Here is a 17,300-nt window from a genome sequence, read left to right as displayed (position 1 = left end):
TGCCTCCTGATTAGTCATTAGTTTTAATGAGGTTTTTTCCTTGTGTTGAGTATGAATAGACCTTACAGTTTGAGGATCTCTAGAATTCCCTGAATTATTGGAAAGACATTCATGACTCCCAGTGTGACTAGTTAAGAGCCCCAGGGAGCTTGTGAAGACTAGAATCTACAAGTAACCTGCACTAAGAACGTTGTGCAAATTCAGTTAAGGAGACTCAAGCTTAGCTCCTGGCCATCTTAAAGGGCTAATGTATGTCTTTCACAGGTTTGTTCAACATTTCAGTAATTCACAGTATAGCCAAGAGCGTGAGTATAAATCTCTTGAAAAAGCCATTTATTTGGAGCTTTTTAAATTATAAACTTCGCAAAACAAAGTCACCCATGTTCTCACATTATATAGATGACTTTGTAGCTATTTTACTATTTTCTCATTTAACCATACTAGCAAATAAGGAAAAAGGCTATTAAATGACTCCCCTGATGTTGGGAGCTGACAAAGCTTTTATGCAATTTAGCCTGTAACTAGAAATTCACCTGTATCAATTCATTCTGACTCCTGCAATATGAATAGCTCATTATAAAGAAGGGCCTTCTGATTCCCCCTGCCTCCCAAATAAAAAGGAGCAGTCATTTGTTTTCATGGAAAAAACAAAAACAAAAACCAGACCATCTAAGCAGTTTTACATGACATTGTATATATAAAATAAAGTACAATTTCCACTTAATTCAGTCTTCAAATATTTTTTATTGGAAGGCCATGCATTGCCTTCATTTATTGTATTTCAAATCACTGTACATTTACTTTTGTGAAAACACTGCCTGCATTTTCTAGTACAAAAAAAACCTAAAAATTGTTTCAGGAATGTAGAGAAATATCCAACTTAAATAGCGAAAAAGTGCACCATAATTACTGCTGCACTGCAGTCATTTCTGCAATTCCCATGTTTCTTAAATAACTATCTTGTCAGATAACACACAATATAAAGAGCAATTATGAAAAACAGACATTTACATATACTTCTAAAGTCTTATTGAGAATATCCTGTTGGCATTGGATAACCAATCATAGGTGCAGCTGCAGTAGCAGGATATGCATATGCCTGTTGGTTCATACCATTGTGCATATTTGGAACATTACTTCCGTATTGCTGAGTGCTATCATAACCATTCTGGTAAGTCCCTGTTGGATTACCAGTCCTAAAACTGGTCTGTATACCAGCAGACACAAAATTACTTCCAAAGCTCCCATTGGTGTAATTTGCAGCACTGTAAACACCATTCTGAGTTTTTGCCCCAAAATCTCTTTTAAGCAGGCTAGAGTAACCTCTGTCATAATTTTCCCTGTCTCTAAAGGTATTAAATCCACCCCTTTTGCCCGCAGAGTATCTGTCCCGACGGTCATCCTTCATGCCTCCTCTACCCCTGGAACGACCTGTTAAGAAAATAATAATTGCAAATTGATCAATTATGTCTATGACACAAATCATTGTGGACAGAAACAGATCTATTCATGGTAGGCGTGAAATGTTTTTACAATTTTTCAGCTTAAGTTTTCACATTCAAGGTTTTACTCACCCTCCAATACCATTTAAATGGATGTGACTCGTAACTACCAACATTTCCTATCAGTCATCCTTACCTGAACCTCTGTCTTCGACCAACTGAAGCAACTTGGGATTAATTGCTTGATTAGCTTCACGAAGCACAGAGATAAGGTCGCTCACTTGCTTTATGTTATTAGGTGTAAAGAAAGTGTATGCTGTGCCTGTTTTGGTACTGCGAGCAGTTCTTCCAATTCGATGAATATAATCCTCTGAGGAGTTAGGGTAGTCATAATTGATGACAAATTTCACATCTTCCACATCTGTAAGGTGTTGCAGTGTGGCAAAATAGCAATGTACGGAGTTTTGCACACCACAACAGCCAGACCAAAAATAAAAAGTTAGACAATTGTATTCCCAAGAAGGTACGGGCTGCAAAAAATACAGTTAAAATGGTTATCCATTTCCTGTAGGAATACCATTGAGATTGAAAAAAGAAAAAAAAAGCACATGTCATCTGTATAACTCATCACCCACCCAGTGACAGACCCTGTCAAAAGGAATGTGTATTCCCTAGCACATTCCCAAATCAGCAAGTTCCCCTTACAGATCATCAAGTGACATCTGAATGCTTCTGCGCAGTAGGGCCACTTAAAGTTTCACAGCAACCTCTTCATGTGCTCATTTTGAGGACCTTGAAACAAAAAAATGTACAAGGTCCTTTGCATTACACATTCATCAGAAGTTCAAAATTCTGGCCACACTGCTTGTCTTGCCAAGACCTTACAACCGCAGCTGCAAGAAAACATACCTGTCCCCCAAAAGTTGTTTTTATGCACTGTGTCTCGTCTAGGCAAGCGCTTCCAAGAAGCCAGGATTCACTTGAGAATGTGTCTCTCTCTGGCAGGTCTCGACATGACGACTACTGTGTAGGTGAGGGAGGAACTTTCAAAGCACTTTCTTTTCCCACTTACTATGTGTGAGAAGTTGCTCCTGCCCTACATCTCATGTGCCAGTACTCACCAATTTGTAAAAGGCTTAGTACCTTTTAAAGCTGCTCTCTCCATTTCAAACTTGAACAAAAATTTCATTGAACATTGAAGTTTGGAAATATTTCTTCGACATTTCAGCAAACTCACTGAAACTCAAAGACCCACAGATCACAGTGAACGGTTTGAAACAAGGCTGTACCATGGCAGTCATGCAAAGCATGGGACGGAAGAAATACCACGGCAGTGAACTGTGAGGATAACTTCCATTTTTTCCCTCGGAGAGAACAGTTTACGGGGCAGAGGTGATATGTTCTGCCTTTTGAAGATTACTGGCACACGTTCAGCTTTTTCACCTCTCTAATCGACTGGAAGCAGCCAGCCGATCACTAGTCCTCCATCCCCCTCGAGTCCTCCGATTGTCATGCCTAGGCCTTGCCACAAAGACAGCACCTTTATGTGAAAAAAACTTAGAAAAAATGCAGGTTAAAGAAAGCAATAAACTTTCTTTAAAAAAGTTAAATGGAGATCTTCTGGGAAACCAAGCCATGAATGCGAGTTTGTACTAACCTAGCCCTCTGGAGGCCACATCTGTAGCAATCAGAATAGGAGCTTTTCCATGTTTGAATTCTACAAAGGAAGGCATATACATGATCAATTATCTGAGCAGAATTCTAGCTAGGTTAAGAAAGGGGGAAAAAATACTTCATTTGAAATATTTACCATTTAGAACCCAGTCACGCTCTTGTTGACTCTTGTCACCATGGATACCCATGGCAGGCCACCTAAGTTAAAAGACAAGTTGTATTATTAAACTCACATTGAAAGCCTCAGACTCCAGTGCTTGACCGCTTTTGGTCACAGATCTCTTTAATTTCGCCAGAAATGAAAGAGAGTTAAATTCACTATCAGATATGAAAAAAATCCACTGCTCGTGATCCAAGTTTGCCCTTTCCTAAGCTCAGTTCTAATAAATCTGCTTCAATGGAGGACCTCACACATACCCATCTCTCCTCATTTTTCTGGTAAGCTCATCACATCTTCTTTTGGTTTCCACAAAAACAATGGTTTTATTCTCCTTCTCACTCATGATCTCTTCCATTAGACGAATAAGTCTAGTAATAGGAGAGAGAAAGAAAAATCCTGAGTTTTAAAAGACCATTGCTAGGGCCACACATTTGTGGTCAGCAAAACATTAAATTCAATTTACATGGCTGGAAGTCAAAGACGAAACACCTGCTAATCCACTTATTGAGCAGTTTGACCCTTGGTCCTTAAGTCAACCAGGGGACACATGAATTCCTTCTATAGGAAAGCTACAAATGGTGACAGCCATTGTTTGAAGGATTCAAGAAATTTTCAGGACTAATAGGCTAACTAAACGAAATTACACCAACTGAAATAACCTAAAACAACTCACCCAACAATGATCCCTCAATTTTACAGCAAAGTTGTTAGGAAGCGAATATAACAGAATTAATAAAACTTACTTTTCATCCTTTTCTACGTCATGACACACATCCACAATCTGAAGAATGTTGTGGTTTGCACTCAGTTCAAGTGCACCAATGTTTATATGAATATAGTCTTTCAGGAAATCTTCAGCAAGCTGTCTTACTTCTTTTGGCCAAGTCGCACTCCACATTAGAGTTTGCCTATCAGGCTAATGGATTTTGGGGGGAAAAATTAGTACCAGACTCTAAGAGTGAAAACAGAATTCAGTTTGATCACATATTTCGAAGGACACTTACTCTTATTTGATCCACAATCTTCCTTATTTGGGGTTCAAAGCCCATATCAAGCATTCTATCTGCTTCATCAAGGACAAGGTAGGTTGTTCTTCTCAGATTGGTTTTCCCACACTCTAAAAAGTCAATCAGTCTTCCAGGTGTTGCAATACAGATTTCCACACCTTTAATTAAACACATAAGCGTAACTACAATACCTAGGATATTTAGCACCAATGACAAATAAAACCCTTTTCATTACATACCTCTCTCCAAATCACGTATTTGTGGTCCCTTGGGAGCACCACCATAGATACAAGTAGACTTCAAGCGACATGCTCTACAATATTCAGCAGCTACTTGCTGCACCTGTTGGGCCAGTTCCCGAGTTGGTGCCAGCACCAAACACTAAGGGAAGAGAAACAGCTTTCAGCACAAACCTGGATACTAGTTTTAAACTGCTAACTTATTAGTTATGCTAGCAGATCCTTTCTTCATGTGTTGTCCAATACCCAAAGCAGCTCCAGCTGAATAGGGTGAGCTAACCTCTATATCAAACCACCACAAATAATTACATCTTTAGCTATGTAGTCTAACATCTGTATGTTATGCTTCTAATAAAAAGTTAAAAATACTTACAATAGGTCCATCGCCTCTCTCTAGGAATGGCTGATGATTGATGTGGACAATGGCAGGAAGCAAATACTATTTGGGGTGAAGGTGGGGACAAACAGAAATCACATTAAAATACTCGTTTTTAAATTACCATTACATTTTCCTGCATATATCAGATCAACTCAAGAGTTCTCCCAAACTTACAGACAATGTTTTCCCAGATCCAGTCTGTGCCACTCCAACCATATCCAATCCACTTAGAGCAACTGGCCATCCCTGAGCTTGAATAGCAGTGGGTTCAGTGAAATTCTGTCTTGCAATAACATCCATGACATTTGCTATAATTAGTGACAGATATTTAGTAAAAATTAGTGATGCCATGAAAAAGAGGGGGTAGGTGGAAACAAAAACACAGGGGTAGGTAGAACTGAAAAGTAGCACTTACCAGGGAAATTGGCTTCATAAAAATTTAGAACTGGCTTCGGGCAGTTGTGACCTCTAACTGTAATTTCCTTGCTTCTTCTATATGTTTCCACCTCTTGCTGCAAAACAAATTATAAGTCTTAAAATTCATGACAACCACCCCTAGCTAAATACTAACTAATAAACCCCTAACTTCATAATTTAGTAACTAGTTTAAAGTAGCCTTCATTTTAATCTGGACCCACCTATGAACACCCTATTATGACAAAAAAATTTATTGTTATACTCAACCTAAGTAAAATCCCAAAGCCACCTATTTCCAAAAGTGAGTCACACCTTTCCCAATTATTAAGTCAGGAAATATAACTCTACCAAAATTGAGTTATTTGCAAAACACCTGTCAGAATTTCATTTACTAGAATCCATGATCGAGTTACAGCCTGATAAAACCACATGAATTTACTCACTGCTGTGCGCCTAGCCAAATCAGGATGCTCTTGATAAAAATTCTTCTCAAATTTGGGCAGCTCATCAAGATTCCACTTCTTTTTAACTAATTTCTCCCCAGGGTTTCCAAACTTCTTTCCAGATAAGGGCCCTGCCCTACTTCCTCCAAATCGGGGTGCACCAAACCTGGAATGAAGAAAAAACGTTATTCACATCTTCAAATGGCTATACCTAGGTTTCTGTGTAGATCTGTTTGCCATCCATTGGCACAAGCTAAAGACCACTGAAAACAGACTTCGAGAGGTAAACCTAGCACTGTCCTTAGTGAAAATCTCTCTCTCTCAACAGCCACAGTTAACGTTTCCCGTAGTCCCAAGTACACACTACTTAGGTCATGTAAACAGCCTGGGATTTATCATGTCGGAAGCCAGGGATTTATCATGTCGGAAACTTGTCACCCAGATGCCAGAATTTGGAATTAGACACCACTTCTTGTGGTTACTATAATCTTCCCCACCAGTCTAGCAATTCACTATCAGGGAGAACAAGGCTACATGAACCGAAGAGCATCACAACGATGTTACTCATATGGCCGTTTTCAAGCCAAACAGCTTTAGTGGTAAGAACCTAGACAGTACAGACATCGATAACACAACAAGGATTTTCTCAGAAACACTTCTGCTAGCAAACCGAGCTGGCGGGACGCCGCGGTAGAGCTCCGGATCAACGAATCAAAATTATATAACGCAAGAAAAAAGAAAAGGAGGAGCCGGCGACTACCGGGGGAGGAGTCCCGGCCCGGGCGGAGCCGGCCGGGCGGCGTTCCCGCTGGGGCGGCGCTTCCCCCTTTGTCTCGCATTTCTCTCTGCGCCACATTTTCTCGACGCTGCCATTTTGAGCTCCTCCGCCGGGCGGGGTAACAAAGGCGCCGCCGCCATGTCCGAGGCCGGCATTTTGTACCCGCGACTCAGCCACATGGCTGATGCCGGCCGCCCTCCTACCTCCACAGCACTAGTGGCTTTGGAAGTGGTCCCCTCGCTCCCACAGAATGCCTGGCCACCCTAAAAACACCTCCCGAAAGGCCGCACCCAACAGATGCTCCTTAGTCTGCCTCGAAGCGTCGCGCTTTCATCCGCACAATACACTCCCTCTGAATTCCCTCAACAGCTACCAAATGGCAGCCGCCCCGACGGCTCCCCGACCCCCATACAAAAAGCAAGCTTGAAAACACTACACCGTCAAATCTCTTCAAATCACTGTTACGTGAATATCAAAATGGCGCAAGCCTTCGGGAAAGGAGATCCCAAGATAGCCCGGAAAGGCCGAGTCCAAGCCGCAAAGCCCCCGCCCGCCGCCACCCTGACCCGCCCTCCCATCCCCCCACCGGCCAGGCCTGACAGCTTGGCTCCCAAACTCACCCTCGATCCCGGCCGCGGTCTCGGTCACTCGAATAACCCGACATGGCGTCAATGGTTGCGGTTGTGGGGGAACGAAGTATACAGAAAAGCGTGCGACGAATCGCTGGAAATGGCCTCGACGACGGCGAAGCCTTGCGGGGGCGGCAGCGGAGGAGGGAGAGCGATGACAACAGCCAAAGCTGCACAACTAAAGACCGGTAGAAATGAATGAGGTGCCGGCCGCTTTCCGGCAGCCGCTTTTATAGTCTGGACCGCCTCCTACGCCGCAAGGAACGCTGGGAGCCGCTCCGTGACCTAATCTCCCCGCCCCTCGCGCATAGGCCGCAACGCCCGCCGGCGTTCCGGGATCGCTGCGCTTTCACCCCTCCCCGCGCCGCTCTCTCAGGTCAGGGCCCACCCACCATTGGAATGCCTCATTCTGCACTCTCTTGACCTCCCCTTCTCGTCTTTCCACACCTCGAGCAAGCCACCCCGCCCTTTCCCAAGCCCAGCCAGACGATAAAACAGCTAGCCCAAGCCCACCCACCCTCGCCACTCGGAGATGTTTACGTCTCCAAAGAGCCCTCACGCCTGTAACCGAAAGAGGGGAAAGGCGGGGCCTGGCGTTGTCACGTGACCGTATCACTGCGAACCACCGGGAGAGCGGGCCGCACTACTTCCACGTTGACGTTGGCGGAGGGATACACAACGAAATAGCTCGCCGGAAGTGCGCTGTCCGCGCCCCGGGACCCGCCCGGGCTGCAGGCTGATTTGGACAGTCCGACCCACAGGTCTGACAATTATGTGACGGGTTTTGGCCGGCGGAGAATGGTCTCTAAACTTCCCAAACCGCCCCCGTGGCACGTGTTGTGAAAGGAAGTGCTCCTCTGATGACCAATCAGCGGCAAGAAACTCTTTTAACGTCCCTCCCTCCTTCACGCCTCCTTCCCCGCGCTTTGGTTCGTGCCTCCGCCCCCCAGCGTCGGGTCTGCGTGGATCGGCCCTTCCAGGACACCGTCGCCTGCCAGGCCGCGTCGGAGTGCGGTGGCGACCTGCCTCCGAGACATGGCCGGCTCGGAGGCTGGTGAGTGTCTCCCTGGGGTCCCAGTATGTGTGGACTGAAACCGTCCACCTCCAGGGAGGCCTCGGGATAGCCCAGACTGGGTCTGGGCTGTCGGCGGTTCTCGTGACCTTCAGACGCCGCGTCGCGGTGGCGGGTTCTCGGATAGGGTCTCTCAGCTTCACCCCCTCTTCCCTTCGAGGCCGTGGAACAGCAGTATGTTATGGGAGAGAGAGAGGCACTGGGGCGAGGCCGGTAGGACACTCGGGTCCTGGCTGCAAAAGGAGCGGTCAGAAGGATGGTCCCCGGACTTATCTTTTTGTGGGGCGTCTAGCCGCTGTCTGTGTGCCCTCCGCCCTTGCACTATGGGCCCTGAGGTCGTACCTGCATTTGTATTGGTGTTTAAAGGAACAGCATTCTTACGATTTATTCATGCCCCTGCCACAGTAGAATAGTGGTGCTTTTTTCTCTTCAGTGCCCTCTAGAGTCATGGGCTTTGTCTAGCACCGCTTTTGAAGAGCTAATTAATTTGGTTGTCTAGGACGCTTTCATCCTTTTCACAAGGACTGCGTACAAACCAATTGTCATGGTTTGGCCAGCTGTGAGAAATGGGCGTGGGGAGGGGGATTATGTGCGTGGAAAACACACTCTCATTCGTTTCCAGAACGTTATGTGTCCAGAACATAGTGGAGATGTTTGTTTCTAATACCGATTGAAAGTGCTTTCCTATCAATCGCCAGGCATTTCAAGGAACAAGTATTGTAAGCTTTCTAAGTTACTTTTGGTAGAGAAACCGTTAAACTTTGCAAATCCCAGCAATATCTAGGGGAGAGGAGAATGTGGAACGCAGGAAACGTCAACAGTATTGCTAATTCTGAGCTTCATGTACTTCCCATATTTTCTTTCATATAGATCGATATAATAAAAAAGAAAAACTAACAAATGCATTAGCGTTGATGTTGTCATTATACCAGTTCTTAATAGCCTAAGTTTAATCACCACTTTTTCCGGCACCAGAGAAATCCTGACTTGCTCAAGATAATTGGGTAAACACAAGACCAATACTATTGGGAGTTCGAAGCAACATCCATTAATGAGTTTCTAGTAACCTCGGATTATCATTAAACTGTTGTTTATGACATAACATTCCTGTTTACTTGTAAATATGTTTTAACTAAAAACACCCATGTGAGGCTTATATAAGTAACTTAAGATTTTAGGCTGCAACAGTAACAATTGAATTTGCAGTATAGTTTTAACTGTATAGAAATTACAGCACTCTGGAAATCATCCCAAGAAATTAAATACATCTTTTTAAAAATCATGCCTAAAGGGTCTTTGAAATTCTATAACAATCAAATTCCTTATCTTCTACAAAGTTCAATGTCTGTTTTTGTTGGCGGGGGAGGTTGTTGGATTTTTTAAATGTGTGTGTGATTTTTTTCTGGTGGTATTTTAAGACTGATCTTTCCCCCTTTATCCCAACAGAGTGGGTAACCATTGCCAATAACCTTCTTTTTAAGTGTCATATACATCTGAGAATACATGAACTTCAAGACTGTGATGCTAATGTTTTTATTGCTCTTTATCAGTCTATTTTGGGAGAAAAGGTACCAGGTAAGAATACTAAAAGCAGGAGTAATTTTGCCTATATCTTAGGCCAAAAGTTTTTAGTCCTTTAGTTAGATTCTTTGGCATTTATAAAATTTCATTTCTCTTTGCCTATATCTTTTTTTAATATTGCATATTGAATTCTATATTAATATACAATATTAAAATAAATATTGTGTATTAAATTGTATTTAGTATTGCATACTGTATAATTATAATATTCCTTAAGGAATACCCTGTGGAAGCCACTCATAATAATGGCCTTGAGCAGATCAGTTTGAGGGCTCCTGATGATCACGGCTTAACCTAATCATGGCTATTGCCTTGTGAAAGTTGCATCCTTTCTGTAAATATACCTTCAAAGGTTGTAAAATTGAGTGGAGCTTGGGAATTTATTGGATCCTGTTACTTAACCAGTGCTAGGGATAAGAATTGATATTTGTAGTTGATGAACATAATTTACCAAGACAGTTAGTAAGCGCGTATGTCCTTTCATCTTGCTCACATCTCACTATGTTTAAGACCAGGGTGGTACCAACTCAGCTTAAGTGATCATCCCATCTACCTCCCAAAGTGATAGGATTACAAGCATGAGCCACCATGCCCAGCCTGTGCTGACCTTTTACATCTTTATACCAATAATTCTAGTTGGCTATTCAAAAGGACATATAAGGGCCGGGCGGGGTGGCTCACGCCTATAATTCCATTGCTTTGGGAGGCTGATCACTTGAGGCCAGGAGTTCAAGACCAGCCTGGCCAACATGGCAAAACGCCATCTCTGCTAAAAATACAAAAATTACCCAGGCATAGTGGTGCACGCCTATAATCCGAGCTACTACTTAGGAGGCTGAGGCAAGAGAATTGCTTGAGCCGGGGAAGCGGAGGTTGTAGTGAGCCAAGATCATGCCACTGCATTCCAGTCGGGGCAATAGAGCGAGACCCTGTCTCAATAAATAATAAACAAACATACATATATATATATATAAACCCTCCTTGAATGCCTGCTGTGTTTTTTTTTTTTTTTTTTTTTTTCGTAGAAAGTAGCCCATAGTTATAGGTTAAAGTATCATGTCTTGGCTCCTTTATTAGACTATTAGCTGTCTTTGAATTTAGGGACCACTTTATCTTCCTTAACATGGTGCTTCTTGTAGAGCTTGTTCATATATATGGTGTAATAAATATTCAACCGTATTCAACCAGTCCAATATTGATAAATCTGTTCAATCAATAAATACTCAACCAATAAAGATTCTGCTGTGTAGAGTTCAGGGTTTATTAACTTTATCTGTACTTTACAGCATGTTCTGTTTGGGCAGAGCCTTTACAGCAGTTGAGCATATTCAGTATCCTATTGAGAGACAATGAGATGAAAACTTGACCTCTCGTGGATGCAAAATTATGTGATTTTTTTCCCCCCGCAGACCTCATAGCTATTCCTAGGAGTCAAGAGGATGATGCACACAATGTACAAGCTGTAATTGATTCGCTGGCCTTGGATTACTTGCAGGTCAGCTTGTCTCACATAACAGGTTGGTATATATATAACTATCACATAATTATGCATTTTAGTAAAAATAATTTTACAACCATAGACATTGTTTACTTAACCAGATGAGTGAGCTTATGGAGTAGACCAAATTGTAAGATTGAGCTAAGACAATCAACTGATAGAGGTCAGGTCCATACATGAGAACTTTTCCAGGAGAGCTGAACATTGATTTTGCAATTAATCTGGGTCTGAAATGTAAATATCCTAGCTGGTAATTTGAGGTGTGTTTTTTGTTTTTATGTTATGTTGTTTTATTTATTTTTATTTTTTGATTCAGTGTCTCTGTTGCCCAGGCTGGAGTGCGGTGGCACAATCACAGCTCACTGCAGCCTTAACCTCCTAAGCTCAGGTGATCCTCTCACCTCAGCCTCCCTGGTAGCTGGGACTACAGGTGTGCACCACCATGCCTGGCTAATTTTTTCTATTTTTTGTAAAGACAGAGTTTCGCCAGTTGCCCAGGCTAGTCTGGAACTCTTGGGCTCAGGCGATCCACCTGGCTCCGCTCCCGAAATTGCTGGGATTACAGGCCTGAATCGCTGTACCTGGCTATTGGGGAACCTGCCCCAATAGTCACGTAGTTTCTTTTCTATTTTCTCTAAGCGTCGGCTGGTTTGAGAAATAAAGGGACAGAGTACAAAAGAGAGAAATTTTAAAGCTGGGCGTCTAGGGGAGACATCACATGTCGGTAGGTTCCGTGATGCCCCGCAAGCTGCAAAAACCAGCAAGTTTTTATTAGGGATTTTCAAAAGGGGAGGGAGTACACGAATAGGGTGTGGGTCACAGACATCAAGTACTTCACAAGGTAGTAGAATATCACAAGGCAAATGGAGGCAGGGCGAGATCACAAGACCACAGTACCAGGGCGAAATTAAAATTGCTAATGAAGTTTTGGGCACCATTGTCATTGATAACATCTTACCAGGAGACAGGGTTTTGAGAGCAACCCGTCTGACCAAAATTTATTAGACGGGAATTTCTTCTTCCTAATAAGCCTGGGAGCACTATGGGAGACTGGGGTCTATTTCACCCCTACAGTCTACAGACCATAAAAGACGGCCACGCCTGGGGGGCCATCTATAGACCTACCCCTGGGCGCATATTCTCTTTCCCAGGGATGTTCCTTGCTGAGAAAAAGAATTCAGTGATATTTCTCCCATTTGCTTTTGAAAGAGAAATATGGCTGTGTTCCGCCCGGCTCACCAGTGGTCAGAGTTTAAGGTTATCTCATCTTATTCCCTGAACAATTGCTGTTATCCTGTTCTTTTCTTCAAGGTGCCCAGATTTCATATTGTTCAAACACACATGCTCTACAATTTGTGCAGTTAACGCAATTATCACATGGTCCTGAGGTGACATACATTCTCCTCGGCTTATGAGATGACAGGATTAAGAGATTAAAGACAGGCCTAGGAAATCACACAAGGGTATTGATTGGGGAAGTGATAAGTGTCCATGAAATCTTTACAATTTATGTTTGGAGGTTGCAGTAAAGACAGGCATAAGAAATTATAAAAGTATTAATTTGGGGAACTAATAAATGTCCATGAAATCTCCACAATCCACGTTCTTCTGCCATGGCTTCAGCCGGTCCCTCCGTTTGGGGTCCCTGACTTCCCACAACACCTGGCCGTATTGTTTTATTTTAAAGCATACTAATGCTATTTGTTTGTGATAGCTAAAAATTAGAAGCACCTAAATGTCCATTAGTAGGGGTTGGTTAAATAAATCATGATAGCTGCATACAGTGGACTGCTCTGTGGCTGTAAAAGATGATTGAATATGCTCTTTTTGCACAATGTTCCGTGTTAGGGGAACACTCTTTAGCATATGTGATGCGAGAAAAATGTAGTACAATTATAATGGTAATGTGCAGAGTAGTATGCTAGTGTTTGTAAAAACAAAGGTGTGCAGAAGATATTTGCAGTTGTTTGCAATCAGAAGAACTCTAGAAGCATATACAAGAAACTCTTAATACTGATTGCCTCCAAGAAAGGGAACCTCAGGGTTGCAGGACAAAGGGACAAGAACTTTCACTGTATACTTTTTGTACTTTCTGAATTTTGAGCCATATTATCTATTCAGAAATTTTTTACTGTAATTAAATCTCCAAAATAAAGTATACTATGCTGTATTCTAAAACCAAGCATACCAAATATATTTATAAATCACTATATTATGTGTATTTCATTTATGTTTAGAAATGAAAGATTATTCCAGTAAGTTATTTCAAGCTTATGAATAGAGGGAATATTGACGATGTGAAACTATAATCACAAAAAGAGGATTTATACTGTTGATTTATTCTTTGATAGTTGTAAAAGGAGAAAAATGTTAATCGGGATAAGTCCTGATTTACATCTCTTAATTTGAGACTGACAAGAACAAATTTTTGCGAAGAGAATAAAATGCTTTTCTGTCTTAAGTTTTTTAATGCAGTTCTAGGTGAGTCAATGGGTAAATCAGTTTGGAGATAATTTGAGGGATACTCCCATAGTTTCCCTCTTTTTTTTTTTTGCAATTTGTAATTGCTTTATCACCCAAGTAGGACAAGTTCTGGTATTTGTGCTTGTTAAACATACTAAGCAGGGTTATAAACATATATGTTTGTAAAACTCTTTAATGCAGAGCTGTTTTTGACAGATTACACCCACCCCATGAAAAATTGTAAAACAGTTTCTCCTGCAGCATGAAGGCACTGCATTCTGGCTGGCAGTCTTAGTTGCTAGGTTGTCAGTATACTCCCCATCCTAGAAACTGAAAAGTTTTGAGGATGCTCTTGGGATATACTTAGGTATTTTTAAGCCAGAAAAACATGTCCAAAACCAAGATTTCTGGTTCATTGTTTTAAACGAAAAAACTGTCAAACGTTGTCGTTACTAGTAGTAGTATAAAACGTCAAATTTCTGGTTTAGGTTTGTTTTGCATCATGGCTGAGGTTACGAATGGCTGGATTCTCCCAAATGTCAAATTTCTACACTGCTTTTCCCATATTGGTGTGAACTCATGAGAATGCCAGGCATGATCTCCCAAAGGACAATCAGTATCACAAGAGTTAAGTACTATCTATACCTGAGGTTGATTTGGAGTCCATTTCAGGTGACATTAAATATGTCAAGTTTCCATGCTTTTTGCCAACCCATTTCTATTCAACATTTCAACCTAAACATTTATATTAAAAATCTCTTATGGAGCAGGTACTGTGTTAGCGACTGTGCTATAATCTATGAGTGTAAGTTATGAGTATGAAGTGGATATGGTAGGAGATGTAGCTGGAGACACTGAAGATGGGGTGAGATTTAAAAAGGTTTTATATGCAGGGCTTATATTTCAGAAAGGGAGCCAGGGAAAGGATTTTAATCAGAAAAATGGTATGATCTACACAAAATGAGGAGTTAACAAATATGGGGGGTTATGGTGGAGAACTCAGGAATTCCCGATGAAAGTATCCCAACAAGTTTATTGTTTTTTTTTGTTGTTGTTTTGATGTTACTCTGCTGCTATAATCTTCTGAACAAACCACCGTTTAGAATAGGATACCACAATCTGAAACTGTTCTCTCCTGCCACTTTTTCCCACCAATCTGGTGAAGTTCTGTTTAGCTGTAATATATTTTGGTATAAATCTTACTAGAGGTGTTTTCTTAAGTCCAATTATTTTGCTTCTCCAGAAAAGAAAGGAATATGCCAGTGAATTGTTAGACACCATATTTAAAGCTTCCCCCTTTTTTCCTCCAAATATAATCAGGCAGCAGGAAATTGGCGTTTTTAATATTTATAGTTGTTTCACCTGTGTTCTTTTTTTTTTATTTAATCTTCAAGGAGCTGTAAGTTGGTATATGTTGCCTGTATTCTTAAATGGCATTTTCACAATGTTATATCCAAGTTTCAAGATTATGAAGCTTTCAGATTTCATGGTTAAATTTTTTAATAGCTCTATATTCTGTCTCCAGGAGAAAATATAGTGAAAGGAGATAAAGAATCTATTAAGAATCTCCTGGAAATATTTGATGGTTTGTTGGAGTATCTTACAGAACGCATCAGTGAAACATCTCATGAGAAAAGTAAGTTTAAGAATGGATGTTTGGTTTGGTTTACCTTTTATGATATGCCCCTTTTGCCTTTTATCTTTTTGTGTATTTTTCTTCATAGGAAGCAGATTCATAGTTGTAAATTTCAAATTCTTATTGTTCCAGCTGGTTGGAAACTGTCTTAGATTGTCATCATGTTCTTTATCAACTTGGATGTTGCTTATAAATTACTTTAAAACTAATTTATGCTAGAAAGGTAGATTTCTGGCTAAATTATTTATTGTCCTATGATTGCATAAAATTTCTTACTCCAAAATTTTGTGTTTCAGAACTGCTATTTATGGTAAATATTTGGATGTTACTGAGGCATCAACAGGAAGAATTGGTGCATTTGTGTCTTTAGCCTGCACTTAACATTTGTGACAGCCTAAATATTTCAGATATTTGTCATTGCAAAAAGTAAAAGAACTTAACTGTCTTAATAATTTGAGATTAAGTAAATAATGCTGTTGGTCGTGAATGGAATAATATATTACCTGTTCTTATGTTGAAAAGTTATCAAAAATAAATTTTCAGCAGCAACTACAATTTACATAAATTCGAATACAAATTAAGACAAAAAATTGGGGTAGGCTCATCCTCCTTCATTCTCACTTTGTTTATAGTGAGACCCGTGATTATAACATTTGAAATTAATCTTAAAGTCTTTAGTTAGAGATAGTTTCCTACCTTTAATCATTGTTACTAAACTGTTTAAAAGCTGGGAGGGAAAATTGAAAAGTCTGCCACACTGGACATTTCTTTGTTTCAAAAATTGAGTGTTTTATACACGTCTGGGTACTCTGGGAGGATTCCAAGCTGCTTGTCATGTTGATGCTCTCACACCTGTACTTGAGTCAGGGAGACAGCCATAAATACATACAATAAAAGCATAAAGGGGAAATTAGAACTAGGGGAGAGTATTGACAGGTGGAACTCACCTAATTCAAGGCTACCAGTAGGCATTTGTATGCTGTGTACCTTTTTAGTCTTTTTAGTAACAGGGTTAAGAGGTAGAAAACAACCTCTAAGTAAAGAGATTGAGATTAATTTGAAATGTAAAGAGAGCAGCAGTTTTTTACAGTTTAGTGCTTGCTGGCAGGAAGGGGAGGGATGGTAGTGCCTGGCTAATGATATGGCAGTGGAGATGAAGAGAGGAGGGGGCAACTGAGAGATACTTTTATGTGAGTCTGGTGGTGGTGAAAGACTGAAGGATATTCGCAGGGGAGATTGGCAGTATGTGGTGAGCTACTGGGGAAGTTGCTCAGATAGGCCTCCCTATATGACAGTACCTTAGCTGGACAGCATTTTCTTACAGTCTGCTTCTCATCTTTGCAGGTCTAATATATACTTACCTGGCAGTATTACCTAGAGCTGATCAGATTCTTCAAAATGCCAGTTAACAGTAATGGGAAACAAATCTTTATTATCACTAATCATATCAGCTGTGCAGGGCAGCTTCTACCTGGGACCTGAGCTAGCATTATCATTTACCACTGAAGAAGGAGGGGTTCGAAGGAAGACCATGGGTTCAGTGCTGGGTTCTGCCTCTCACTATATGACGGCAGCTCTCTTAAGCCTGTTTTCTCATCTGAAATTCTTTCATGGTTGTGAAAGTTAAGTAAGTAGATATGTGTAAACAGTTGAGCACCCAGCCTAGCTCAGAGTAAATGCATAATAAATGTTAATTGATGTTATTGAAATGTTGCTTGGTGAATACGGAAATAGAAAAAAATGAAGGTGGGTGTTTGAATAGTGAATCTCTAGACATGGGCATGAGAATATCCAAAGGGGTAAATCTGAATCATGGGAGGTTTCACCTGCGTATATTTTGAAATCATTTCCCTAGTGAGTTATAGCTACTGGTGAAAGTATG

General features: G+C 41.2%; 2 protein-coding genes across 7 annotated transcripts in view; one reads left to right on the top strand and one right to left on the bottom strand.

Annotated features, from left to right (window-relative positions):
• Nucleotides 1–724: 724 nt before the first annotated feature.
• Nucleotides 725–8,598, bottom strand: DDX5 (DEAD-box helicase 5). 5 transcript variants are annotated; one of them, XM_058431665.1, is made up of 14 exons: nt 8,583–8,598; nt 7,160–7,346; nt 5,762–5,927; nt 5,317–5,413; nt 5,076–5,209; nt 4,896–4,961; nt 4,523–4,664; nt 4,281–4,441; nt 4,020–4,192; nt 3,534–3,644; nt 3,253–3,314; nt 3,100–3,159; nt 1,639–1,863; nt 725–1,431 (listed from the first exon to the last, which is right to left on the bottom strand). In XM_058431665.1, exons 2-14 carry the CDS (start codon nt 7,201–7,203, stop codon nt 1,028–1,030), a joined length of 1,845 nt encoding a protein of 614 aa, XP_058287648.1. In that variant the 5' UTR covers nt 7,204–7,346; nt 8,583–8,598; the 3' UTR covers nt 725–1,027. The 5 variants fall into 5 exon arrangements, with proteins under 5 accessions (XP_058287648.1, XP_058287647.1, XP_058287645.1 ...); XM_058431664.1 differs by lacking the exon at nt 8,583–8,598 and adding an exon at nt 8,330–8,345; XM_058431662.1 differs by lacking the exon at nt 8,583–8,598 and adding an exon at nt 7,822–7,837.
• The window catches only part of CEP95 (centrosomal protein 95), a 31,447-nt gene continuing 21,885 nt past the window's right edge, over nt 7,739–17,300 (top strand). The window contains exons 1-4 of one of the 2 annotated variants that reach the window (XM_058431661.1): nt 7,739–8,222; nt 9,687–9,815; nt 11,231–11,338; nt 15,308–15,418. In XM_058431661.1, coding sequence (XP_058287644.1) covers nt 8,204–8,222; nt 9,687–9,815; nt 11,231–11,338; nt 15,308–15,418 — 367 coding nt within the window. In that variant the 5' untranslated portion in view covers nt 7,739–8,203. The remainder of the gene's footprint in view (nt 8,223–9,686; nt 9,816–11,230; nt 11,339–15,307; nt 15,419–17,300) is intronic. The other variant, XM_032139654.2, reaches the window with a different exon arrangement.

Source organism: Hylobates moloch, unplaced genomic scaffold (genome assembly GCF_009828535.3).
Source record: "Hylobates moloch isolate HMO894 unplaced genomic scaffold, HMol_V3 SCAFFOLD_19, whole genome shotgun sequence".
NCBI lineage: Eukaryota > Metazoa > Chordata > Mammalia > Primates > Hylobatidae > Hylobates > Hylobates moloch.
This window is presented reverse-complemented; position numbering and strand designations above follow the sequence as displayed.

What these genes read in the sequence shown, in the direction of transcription:
- DDX5 (XM_058431665.1), bottom strand. Translation starts at nt 7,203, where the DNA reads ATGTCGGGTTATTCGAGTGACCGAGACCGCGGCCGGGATCGAGG. An exon ending in ATTTGGCTAGGCGCACAGCA is followed by an intron (nt 5,414 to 5,761) that starts GTGAGTAAATTC and finishes TTTGTTTTGCAG; the next exon opens with CAAGAGGTGGAAACATATAG. An exon ending in AATACGTGATTTGGAGAGAG is followed by an intron (nt 4,442 to 4,522) that starts GTATGTAATGAA and finishes GTTTAATTAAAG; the next exon opens with GTGTGGAAATCTGTATTGCA.